We start from the raw sequence: 12,237 nt of genomic DNA, 5'->3' as shown, positions 1-12,237 counted from the left end.
ACTCTGAACAAGCAGATTCAGACTCAGACTCTGGAAAATGCAGAAAATGAACATAATCAGCAGCAGAAGCATTAATTATGAAAACAGCTGTTACTTACAGCTCTCGCACTAGCTGACAAATAATTCTACAATAGCAAAGAGCTTAGACTTGGTGTTTTAATGCTTCTATTACTACTTAAATTGGCATTTTGTGAATGCATTATACCTCAGAGCCTTTCACCCTGTCATAGCTTCAAATGTATCAAGTTACCTTGTAACTGAATTTAGCAATTACCCCCATGTTGCTCGGGCCCAACTTCAGTAGCTGTCCCACCCAGCAAGATAATTATATTGTGCTGTAATATGAACATAGCAAGTTAACGACCCTCTAGCTATCAGTTATCATAATGCCTCCTCCCAGCTCTGGATGCTCAGCGTGAGCAGTATCATCCTTTTCCCTCTGTGCTCTGAGCCGGACAACGGCTCCTTCTGTGCAGACTCAGAGGAAAGCAAGAGGCCATTAACGTGCAGGCAGACAGAGACGGGAAGGGCCTGGCACTATGCAAGAGCAGCTACTTCTCCGCTGTGCTCCAAATCCATTTGGCCTGGTAGCCGCATACACACCCACAGTCAACAGAGGTTACTGTGTTACACAGCAGGATTTTGTGCCAAATCATTGTGTTCTGTGTCATTTAAAAACTACCAAGAAAGAAAAGAGGAAATAAAAAGGACGTGGACAGAAAGTGTAAGCAGCACTGCTTTATGAGCCACGTCCATGTTCTTCATTTTAAAGGCACTCCTCAGTACAGCATGAACTGATGACATCTGGGTTCAAGAGCAGCATCTGAGCAGGTCGACAGTGCTTGCCGGGGTAATGAGTCCAATGGGTTGTGCAAGTAGTGGATTGGGACAGAACTGGGCAGCTTTTCTGTCTTAAACCAGCCGCGAAGCTGAACGACTTGTGTCGTTAAATATTGAACAACTCAGTATGTGGTCAGTCAGAACCATCTTCTCTGTCAAGAAGAGAATTTAGATCAACAAGACATGAATATGAGGTTATCAAAGTGAAATTGTTGCCTGTTACAAATGAAGACCATAAAAGGAGGTTACAGTTACTGCCCACCACTGATCCCAGGATCACATTACCATTAAGTAGGTTTAAAAAGGTAACAGAAATCCAATACTCCTTTAAAAATCTTTTTCAGATCAGCTACACACAACAGATATCAGGATCAGGTACAAGCTTGATTTGCTGATTTAACCTAATCAAAGGTGAGGACTTTACCTTACTCTTTGTGATGCATTAGGATATTCAGCTAGTCAAGGATATGCCTTGGGTTCTGAGAAGGTGGATACTGCTTTCCAGATCAATCAATCTAAATAAATTGTTAATTGTTAATGCATTTCATGATCCAATAACCTATATTGTCAGGGCGGACACCGGATCTCTAACACGTAAATAAGCAGTGACGGATGTTTTTTGACTGAAGGAACATTTGAGAAGCTAAAATATTTATTATATGAGTTTATACTGATTTTATGCACCTCTAAAGTTGGCAAATGCTGGATAAGGCTATAAGACTCGATATTTTGGGAACTGGAAAAGGCATAAGAGGCCTAAAGGGAGTTACAAACACTTTTTGGAGCAGCTGATAACTTTGCCACGGGGTATGACTTACTCGAAAGCGAAGAAGAGGGCGCAGGTCCCGGCGATGAGGAAGAGGGTCAGGTAGAAGACGCCCTTCTGCCGGGCCATCATCACCCGTCCGTCGCAGCAGAAAGTGTTTTTCCCCGGGAGCTTCTCCCATTTTCGCACCTTTCGTGTTATCATCACCGCCGACATGGTGTCCTCTTCTCAGATCAGCAGTGTGCGCTTCTTTGGGTCAATACAAGTATTTATACTGCAAAGCGATTCAGACAATACGCCGATGGCTCGGGAGGGGATCTGCGCACATGTAGCCCCTTCCCAAAATAGTATTTAGTCAAAAACAGTCCAGTTAATGAGTGATATTAAAGACTTGTGCGCTAAGTGGCGGCTGGGAAGCATTTTCTGACCATTCAAAGTGTCGCAGTCACATCATCAGCGTTTTCTAATCCATATTATTTCCCGTCTTTACTGCAGCATGTCATTCCCACAGTGAGCCTCCCTCTCCGCTCAAACAACCCCAATCCCTTCACGCTCCTCTGGAAATCAGGAGAAATTCATCCAAATGCGTGCGGCAGATGATTCCCACCAGAAACCTGAAAATCCAGCGTTTGAATAGGAAGAGCGGACCTTGACCGACTGACATTCATATCATCTCGATAAATCATAAATGGTTTTACGGGCGAGCAGCTGCTGGGTCTTCACAAATAGGCTGTTAGACTGTGACTGCACTGCTGGTTAAACAGCCTTCATTTAAAGAAAAAAAACATAAGAAAGAATCGCCAGTGTGTCCAGGAATATGTAAAGCTCTTGGATATGCCTTTCCCCCCTACAGCCTGCCAGCTCTCGGTTTTAGTCAATGGTAGCAGGAAACACGCCTAGATTGAAATGTCTAATCTTAAAGGGGCAGGACAGGTGAAAGAAAAAGGGAACAAAGGACACAGGAACAGGTCCTGTCTCGATCACATTAATATGCTAAATTGCTCGCCTATCGTATTGCCCAAGGGAGCAGAGCGTGAAGTGTTTTATTGGAGTTAATTGGTAATGGAAACCAGAGGGATTAATCCCCCACGAGAGCAGAGATAAACAATGCAGAGGTCTTTTTTAACATTATTTATTCTGCATCACACATGACAGTTTGACAGGCTTAAACAAACCAATACATTTTGAAGATTTGACCACATGAATTGTTGCACGGTGTATGTCAGCTATATTATTAATACACTTGCATTTCTAACACCACGTGTGCACAATGGTGTGAAAAACTCTTTGTCCCCGCCCTCATTTCTTATTTTTGGCATATTTTTCACACTTACATGTTTCAAACTAATTGCAAAGCTTAAAATCGATGCGATATAGATCTATATCTATATCTATAAACCCTCCACATGGAGGGTTTTCCAACATGAACTGTTTAAGGTCACGCCAAAGCATCTAATTTAAGGTCAGACCTTGACTAGGCCACTCCATAACCTTCATTTTTACTTATTTGTTTATTTATTTTAGTCATTCAGAGGTGGATGAGCTGTGTTTCAGATCGTTTTTCTGATGTATAACCCAAGTAAGCTTCAGGGCACAAACTGACGGCTTGACATTCTCCTTCATGATTATCTGGGAGAGAGCACAATTCACGGTTCCATCAAGTAAAACAAGTCGAACAGGTCCTGAAGCAGCAAAGCAGCCCCAGACGATGGTCTGGCACTACCTCCACCATGTCTTTTGTTATGATGTTCTTTTTATGATATTCTGTGCTACCTTTATGTCAGATGTAACAGGATGTAAACCTTCAAGAAAGTTAAACTTTTGTCTTAATAGTCCACAGTTTAAAGCCTTATAAGAGGCTTTGTAACCTTTTCCAGACTGATTAATGTCAATGACCTCTCTTCCTTGATTTAAGATTCAAGATTCAAGTAGTTTATTGTGATGTACACTGCAAAACACAAAAGGTTACGCAGAGTAATGAAATTCTTACTTTGCAGGTTCCCTTCACACAACTAAAAAGACTAAAAAGAAAGTAGTAATAAGTAAAACAGTGCTTTGTAGATCTTGTAGCTTATGTGTGAGTGTAATCAGAATTTAAAGTGCAAGTAGTTGCAACACTGTCACAGTGATAATATATACAGAGTATGCAATACTAAGGCGTATATGTAGAGATACGCACAAAAATAGCAAATTTACAGGTTAATATAAATGTGCAAAATTGCAAATTTACAGTTATGGATAATTATAGTTTGATAGAGTTTTGAAGTTTTGAATAGATGTTGTCGGTTGTACTGATAGTCAGGAGAAGGACAGCATTTTCATTAGGTGTGTATTTCTTCATAAGAATTAATAGTGTTTTATTCATATAACAAATATATAACAAATTCAAGAATGATCATTTAAGAGCAACTCCTATACATAGATCACATGTATTTCTTACTTCTTATTGGATCTTGATCACAATCGTATGGTTACATTAACAATTTTGACTAAAATTTAAGAAGAAGGTGAATAAGAGTCTTATGCTGTGAGCAAAGCATTATACACTTGTGTATAATGCTTTGCTCATAATGCTTTGCTCCACAATATTTCTTAATTGGGAAAAGTATTTAACTGAGTTATCACCATTGAGTTTGGTTATTGTTTTATTTGAAAGCTACACTGTTCATAACGATTTTGACGGATACGTAAGTCAGTTTGGTTTTATGTCTGACACTTTTACACTGGCCACACAAGGTACAGGTGGGGAACAAATAAACCTGTGCCACTACATTAAGGGGATTTGCTGGTTGTGTTACATTGTGGAAGGCATTTTCCTGCCACTCTATGTGACCTTTAGAGTGAAGAGTCAATGCAAATGAATAGCTTGATTATTACTGAAATGATGTGAATCATATGCTACAAACTTTGCAGTCACCAAATCTCTGAGCCAACATGTGAGACAATGTCCACCAATCTTTTAAAATAATGGCTGATCAAGAATGGTCCATCCCTTCAGTAGTCCAGGACAGTTGTGAATTTAATACCAGGATATGCATTCAAGCTGGCAAGCTGTTGATTTCCTTTAATTTGTTATATACAGCTGCATATATACATATATATATATGTGTGTGTGTGTGTGTGTGTGTGTGTGTGTATATATATATATATACATATATATATATATCACAATGCTACAATATTGCCTCAGTTCACTCATACTGCTATGATAACATCTCCAACACCGCATCAAACACAGAGATAATGGATGATGTGTCAGATGTAGCATTGACCCGCCCGCCCTCTCAAGTTCAAATGCACCCCCAGCTGCAGACAGGTTAAAGTCTGAATTTAAATTCAGATGACACTTTTCATTAGATCTGTCAAACAGGGCCGATCTTTTTTTAAGGGGAACGCTCAGTGGTGGCATGACTGATCTAATGTCATACACACTAATAGACAGATAACGTAATCTCGGAAGAAAAGGAAAATTGTCTGAGATAGGCATGCCAATAGTGCCTCCATCTTTTGGGCACTAACAAACACATATTCCAAAAGGCTATTAATACAACTCATATCAAATTGCAGTTTTTTGGGGGACTGCAGCCCTGCTAATAGAAGAAATTTGGAATTCCTGGCTATTAGACATCTCACAGGTGCATACTGTCATTTTCCTAAATTTGCAGTGAAATTTGTCCTTAAATTTGTTTAGCAAAAACTTAACTGCATTTAGGCGTGTAGACATGGTCCAGAAGACCTGCTGAAGTTCAAACCAAGCATAAGAATGAGGAAGAAAGGTGGTTTAAGTGACTTTGAAGGTGGCATGGTTGTTGGTGCCAGATGGGTGATTTGAGTATTTCAGAAATTGAATTTTGCTGCAGAGCCGTCTCTAGGGTTTACAGAGAATGGTCCGTAAAAGAAAAAAATATCCTGTCGGTAACAGTTCACTGGTTTATGCCAGAGTTCAGAGGAAAATGGCCAGACTGCTTCAAGCTAACAGAAAGGCAATATTAACTCAAATAACCATTCAAATAAACACTTGTTACAACAAAGCTTTGCATAAGAGGATCTCTAAACACAAGACGTTGAACAGTGAAGCAGATGGTTACAGCAGCAGAAGACAAAACTGGGTACCACTCCAATCAGCTAAGAATAGGAAAGTCAGGTGACATTTTGCAGGGACTTGCTAAAACTGGACAACAGAGCAATGGTAAAAAGGTGCCTGGTCCTTCAAATGGCAGGATGAGGATTTGGCTTGAACAGCATGGAAACATAGATCCATCCTGCCTTTTATCAATCATTCAGTCTGGTAATGGTGGTGTGGGGGGACATTTTCTTGGCACACTTTGGACCCCTTAGTACCAAGTGAGCGTCATTTAAATGCCACAGCCTATCATGAATGTGCAGCCAACAAATCAACAGCAACTGTGTGATGCTATCATGTCAACATTAACTAAAATATCTGACAAATATTTCCTGCACCTTGGTGAATCTATGCCATAAAGGTTTGCAAAGATCTGCAGGTACTAGTAAAGTGTACCTAATAAAGTGGCCTTTGAGTACACGTGTCTACTGATGCTTCTGTTGCATTAGTACACGCCTACAAAATAACTTGACTATATTACAAAAAAAACAATATGAATAAAGGCACACCAAGAATAAACCCAAACAGTTGAATTTTTATATCTTATTATAGATATTAGTTTTAGATTGATTCTGGAGGATCTTTAGTCTGCTTTACTTTAAAGTTGCTTTACCTGCCGTAACTTACCCTCTGATTTCTCTTCCTTTTGTCTCCATCTATCGGGCTCAGTGAGCAACTTCTCCAAAACTGACTATCACTTAATGGTTTTTGGCCTCGTTTAATTGAGCAAGAGCTGTAGTTTTCTAGCAGTAAAATAAATAGAGACAAAAACATTAAAAATGTGTTCGCCGGGTGCCGTTTTTGTTAATATATGTTTGGTTTATCAACCGCTTGTTTTCGGAGTTGTCCGTCCGGCATAACAGTCCGACTGGAAACACGGGTTGCGTGTAGTAGGGAAGCTGCTACCAGGTTGTTGACGTCCATCTGGTCTTTGTTTGCATCGTAATCTAAATGTAAATAGAGCTGATTTGTTTGTTTACAGATGGACGGTGTGCCATGCCTTCGTGTGCCTCAGTGTCAGGCTCAGAAGCTCAGGTAATCCACGATTTAATCATTGCTATCAACGGCAGCTAGGAATTAGCATTAGCAAAAAGGAGCTGATTGATTTTAACAAACAGCCTGTTTGAAATAACTTTGACATTATATTGAACATGCATTTTATTTCACAGGAGGTCACTACAGTCCAAAGGGGCTCTGGACCTGAGTTTGAGTTTAGTGAAAGACTCAGATGGGACAGTCCTCCTGCCCATTTTAGCATCCTGTTTGTCCCAGCTCGATCTTCAGTCTTTCAGGACCACTGTGGCTTCAGATGATGCTTGTGAAGTAGTTTGGAGTAAGGTAATTAAAGCTGAACGATTATTATTAACAGCAAGCTTTACTGATGAATACTCTGTACTCTGTGAATATTTTCTTGTCTGTCCTGCTTTCACCACAGTCTGCTCTGCAGTCAAAAAAAGAGAAAGGAAGGGCGAGTGGTAGTAAACTGGAGAAAGTCCTCCAGGAGCTGTTGGAGTCTCATGGTGAAAGATGGACAGAAGAGCTGAAGAGAGACCTCCCTCGCAGTTTCCAGCGACATGGAGACCTAGTCCTGCTGGGAGACACTTGTTTTGTTCTGCCATTATGGGAAAACATGGGTAGCTACTGATCTCAAACTGCACCATGTTTTACTTTACCACTAAATGTACAGAATAATTCACGAGGAGGCTCACTGGCTACTTTTTTAACTCTTTTAGATCAACAGCTTTGGAGCACAGTGGCCAGAGGACTGGGAGCAAAGCGCCTAGCAAAGATCAGGAGAATTTCAAGAGATGGATTTAGATCTCCTGAGGTGACGATGCTGCTAGGAGAGCACAGCTGGGTCAAACATGTAGACAATGGCATTAGGTAATAATCAGTCATAGATTTCAGCACTTGGGGACATGCTTATTAAACTAAAATGTGTGTGAAAATGTCTGCTTCGTGTTTGTTTCAGTTATGAGTTTGATGTTACCAAGTGCATGTTCTCGGCTGGAAACATAACAGAGAAGCTCCGGGTGGCTGGATTTGACTGCAGAGGGGAGACTGTAGTGGATTTATATGCAGGTAATAAAACTGGAAAATATATTATGTGATTGCAATAAAAGGAATCTGTGGTAAATGTAACTTTTTGAAGGTTAAAAGGACCAATTTTAGTAGATATGAAATAAAGTTACTGAATGATGTCGTTTCCTTGAATTCTGAATCAAATGGAGGTGCAGCTGAGTTCACTGCTCATGTACTATTGCTCTTACAGCTGTGTGCTACCTAAAAACAACCAAATTATGATGCATATTGTTGTTTAATTTTCACATTTGTGCCTTACTTCAGGTATTGGATACTTCACTCTCCCATATCTGGTGCATGCAAAGGCCAGTCACGTTCATGCTTGTGAGTGGAACCCCAACGCTGTCGAAGCTCTAAAGAAAAACCTCGAGGCAAACGGAGTGTCTGACCGCTGTACGATTCACCAAGGAGATAATCGCCAAGTAAAGTTTATCGAATCATTATATCTTATGCTGCATGTGGTGTTTATATACTACAGTTTTAGATGATAATTTCATCAGAGAAAGTCCACCTCTAATAAAAACTATATCTATTTTAACTATGAGATAGATATCTCAGGACTGTGTGCCGCACGTACACCCTTATTTACCCTTAATTAAGAAGGCAAGTATCAGCCAGGGACTGCTAATTAAATCCTCTTTATTAAATGATCATCAGCAAGTGTGATGAGTTTTTACCATTGTTATAAAAATGTAATTGCCTTTTATTCTGCTTTAAGAAAAAAAGATACGCTATACAGGTTTTTGTAATCACCTCTTTTTGTCTAACTTTTGTTTTTCCAGCTCCAGCTGTGTGGTGTCGCTGACCGAGTGAACCTGGGTCTCATACCGAGCTCTGAGGACAGCTGGTCTGTCGCCTGTCGACTGCTCAGGAGAGCAACAGGAGGCATTTTACACATACACCAGAACGTTACCTCGCCGGTACAGCACAGTACAGCCAGCGATGCCCCCCAGAAGGTTTCTGGGAAAAAAGCAGACAGAGAGGTGTGGCAGGCCTGGGCCGATGACACAGCAAAGCACATCGCTTCTCTTTTAAAGGACTTCACTGGTACACTGTGGACAACAAACATCCAGCACATAGAGCACGTTAAGTCATATGCACCTCATGTTCACCATGTCGTGCTGGACTTGGAGTGCAGGCCTTCCTGAGAAAGTAATCATCACAAATACTAAACAGACACTGTGGTGTTCAACAAACAGAAGTTACTAACCAAACCCTACACAAGCTGGTTTAATCATTTGTCAGGCTGTGACAAACCAACCGCAGACATTATTTATCCAGAGGCCTGCACTACAAAGCAGGATTAGTGGCTTAGCAACGTAACTTTGGGGTTAACCCTGGGTCTCCAGTCTTGCAAAGGTGGTTCAGTTCTTACTCTGGGTGCGTTGCCAGGGTAACTTATGCTGATGACCTTACCTCGTGGAAAAGCCTATGGATCTGCACAGGTAGAAGGAAGGTCTAGTTTTTGCTCATCTTAAAATATGCACTCTTCTGGCATGGACATCCAGATGCATGTTTTTCTTTCATGTGAACATGCTCGTAGCTGGATTATGGGAAACACTGGGTTGACATGTTGAGTTTATAACCACCTTCGTAGGACTGCGTCATCTTGTGGCTAATGTACGGAGATGTGAACTTGCTTTGAATGTAATACAGGCCTCAGGTTGACTGCCTCACTTTTGTGCAAGGGACTTATGACCGGCGCTGGAAATTCCTTGTTCATGGGAATTAGTTGCAATCCCCAATCCCTTTCACGAGTGCACCAAAGTCACAGTGTTACCAGCGAGCAACTAGACAGTCTGGCTGTGCCTTGCTCAAGAGCAGCTCATTGTTGTGTTTGATTACTAGTACAGTCGAGGGTTGCTGCATTGGAAAGCAAATACACTATTATCACTGTTATTCTGCATTAGTCATAAATCTGGCATGATTGAAGATCCACAACCCTCCTTGTTGTTGTTTTTTTGTTTGCTTTAAAGGGGGAATGTTTTACTACCATGATCTATATGAATGACAGATTAAAGGAAAAGCCTGAATAAATGTCTGCAGAATGCAGTTTTCATACATGGAGAAGTTATGTGAATCATATGATTTGGTTTTTTACAGGCACGTGGTCTGAGTCCAGTTAAGTAGATACAAGAGATTTGACCCTTAATAAGGGAATATCTTCTGCATGGATGGATGGGTCCATCCTTCCAGGAGAAATCAATGCCCTGGAGCAATGAAGCTAATCTGGCTTGTGGTGCTCCAATGTATTATTTATCCTCCTTTATCTGCCTGCTTCATCCTATTTCTCTTTATTTATATGTGTTAATAATATTGAAGCACCTGACTTGTATCAAAGTCATCGTCTAGTTAGAATAACAAGGTAGCATAGCTTGTTTTAAACCTATAGATTTATTAGGTTTGCCTTAGATTGAGGTCACTCCCACCGCCCAGTTATCAAACAGACATGAAAACAAACAGAACATTATATGTACTCAAAAACGTATTAACCTAAATAATAGTTTATGCAGGAATAAGTGGTAATAAATTCAAGTGACTCCTTTTCTTATAATCAAAAATGCGTTTACTAAGTAAAATTTCTTGGGCTTTTACAGTAAAATAAGACATGAAACAACAGGGAGGGGTTTTTCTTCCAAAAAGGACTTTGAAAATTTGTTGTTGTTGTTTTTTTGTTTTGTTTTTTTTTAATTAAACGACATGTGTTTCAGGCTTAAAAGCTGCTGTCGTTTTTTAAAACTCAGAAATCATTTGCTTTATGCTCTGCTCTCTTATGGCTGTGCCCTAACAACAAATAATAATAGCCCGGTATTACAACTATGAGTAACTATCTGCTGTGCTTCTCTCTCTCTCGTTTGCATATTGAATTTCGCACATTTACGTGCAAATTTTTATGCCAAATGCAAAATGAAAAGCGCATATGCATGCACTTTCTTTGTTCCAAGTTTCCAAGGATTAGAAAAAAAAACAGCTTGGAGGGAGAAAGGAAACCAAGATATGGGCGAGATTTTCCACACCCAGCCCTCCTCCGGTAAATAGAGCAAAGGAAAAGCACCTGTCATGGAAAATGTGGAGAGAGAGAGGCGCTCCTGAGCGTCTCCGGCAAACTTTACTTATCTTCCGCCACAAAGTCAGCAGTTAAGGAGACTCGGGCACGGTTAGGGTCTTAGCCACGAAGCAGAGTGACTACAGCTGTGTGTACCTACACGGTGGTGTGATTGTGAGCGCGCGGTGAGCTCGCGTGCTGCTGGTAACACTTTTGCCTGTATTTTCTCTCGGGAGTGACTTGCGAATCGTATAGCGGCTGGTCTCCGTGGACTTCTACCAACAGGTATGTTTAATTTCCTTTAATGAGTCAGGTGCTTTTTTTTATTTAGTAAGCTTCGCGACAGTTGCAGCGATTTCCCAGACTGGTCTGTACAGCACGAAAAAGGGAAGTCTCAGGCGGTTTTTTGATGTAACGTTAGCGTTAATTGGACTTTCAGATAAGGAGCAGTTAGCAGCTCATAGTCGAGTTCTTTTTAACTCTTCCAGTCTGTATTTAAATCTGTCAGCGTTGTTTGTTTTTAATGCTTTTACCTCCTTTATGTTTACTATTGGTAAAGAATTACCTGCCTCACTAACTCAGAGTATTGACCGTTTCCTTGAAGCTTATTCTCTCACTAAGTTGCCCTGCAGGTATTCTTCAACCCCTCCTATCATAATAACAGGCTCCAGGCATTCAAACAATGAGGAAAAAGTTATCACGTTTTTCATGCGTGCTTGGAAACGGGAGCTTTCTCACAGCTTGCCTCACTCAGGGGTACATTTTGCTTCTGCTTAAATCACCCTGCAGGGAGTTTAATTGGAGCATACAGTTTCAGATGGGACATGACAGATGATAAGGCTGATGCTGGGTTTAAATTAATGTTTCAGCTCCTGAACTCCACCCTGCTCTCTGTATCCTTAGAGGGTGGGAACCATGCACCGTAGCCAAGTTCATGTTGTCTTTTGCTTTCACCCGGGCAGAGGCATTCTGTGGGATTTTAAAATCCTCTCACATCCTGGTTGTTCTTTAGGTCATTTGTCATTTCAGCCAGAAGCTTCCAGAGTCGTCTCTTGAAATAGAAAGTATTCCTGGTGATTTATCAGTATTCCCACCAGGCAAGCTTTGCTTTGCTGTTGATGTTGGCATGAGATTTAAATAATCCAATGAGGAATCTCCAGCTAAGTTATGCAGGATGGCATACTGGCAGCAGCAACTTCCCTGTATGGAAGCCAACAGGAAGAAGGAAAGGTCACTCAGTCATCTCCCAGTTATTTGATTAAAACCAAATAAACACAACTGTTTCTGTCTGGCTGTATTGTCGTCACAGGGAATCGAGTCACTAAGTTCCTGTTTTCACTCAAGGGCTCTGGTGAGCTTGCATTACAGGAGATCATAGGA

General features: G+C 40.8%; 3 protein-coding genes across 4 annotated transcripts in view; 2 read left to right on the top strand and 1 right to left on the bottom strand.

The window, feature by feature from the left end:
• zdhhc9 (zinc finger DHHC-type palmitoyltransferase 9) overlaps positions 1 to 6,512 on the bottom strand; it is a 33,788-nt gene extending 27,276 nt beyond the window's left edge. The window contains exon 1 of one of the 2 annotated variants that reach the window (XM_039620059.1): positions 6,357 to 6,512. In XM_039620059.1, the coding sequence (XP_039475993.1) occupies positions 6,357 to 6,385 (29 nt within the window). In that variant the 5' untranslated portion in view covers positions 6,386 to 6,512. Of the gene's footprint in view, positions 1 to 1,658; positions 2,496 to 6,356 lie in introns of those variants that run through there. The other variant, XM_031736365.2, reaches the window with a different exon arrangement.
• Positions 6,513 to 6,515: 3 nt separating this feature from the next.
• Positions 6,516 to 9,844, top strand: trmt12 (tRNA methyltransferase 12 homolog). The gene is made up of 8 exons (XM_031736434.2): positions 6,516 to 6,638; positions 6,712 to 6,764; positions 6,899 to 7,067; positions 7,165 to 7,363; positions 7,463 to 7,613; positions 7,702 to 7,811; positions 8,076 to 8,233; positions 8,594 to 9,844. The coding sequence occupies exons 2-8, from the start codon at positions 6,712 to 6,714 to the stop codon at positions 8,957 to 8,959; spliced, it is 1,206 nt and encodes a 401-aa protein (XP_031592294.1). The 5' UTR covers positions 6,516 to 6,638; the 3' UTR covers positions 8,960 to 9,844.
• Positions 9,845 to 10,851: 1,007 nt separating this feature from the next.
• sytl4 (synaptotagmin-like 4) overlaps positions 10,852 to 12,237 on the top strand; it is an 18,578-nt gene continuing 17,192 nt past the window's right edge. Inside the window, exon 1 of the mRNA XM_031736362.2 lies at positions 10,852 to 11,142. The gene's annotated coding sequence lies outside the window, so the exon portion shown is untranslated. The remainder of the gene's footprint in view (positions 11,143 to 12,237) is intronic.

Source organism: Oreochromis aureus, linkage group 2 (assembly GCF_013358895.1).
Source record: "Oreochromis aureus strain Israel breed Guangdong linkage group 2, ZZ_aureus, whole genome shotgun sequence".
Classification (NCBI taxonomy): Eukaryota; Metazoa; Chordata; class Actinopteri; order Cichliformes; family Cichlidae; genus Oreochromis; species Oreochromis aureus.
Note: the sequence above shows the minus strand (reverse complement) of the source record. Positions and strands in the feature narration are given on the sequence as shown.

Bases quoted from the DNA above. Each gene is read 5' to 3' on its own strand.
- trmt12 (XM_031736434.2), top strand. From the start codon at position 6,712: ATGGACGGTGTGCCATGCCTTCGTGTGCCTCAGTGTCAGGCTCAGAAG. The intron at 6,765-6,898 runs GTAATCCACGAT...TTTATTTCACAG, and splicing joins TGTCAGGCTCAGAAGCTCAG to GAGGTCACTACAGTCCAAAG. The intron at 7,812-8,075 runs GTAATAAAACTG...GCCTTACTTCAG, and splicing joins TGTAGTGGATTTATATGCAG to GTATTGGATACTTCACTCTC.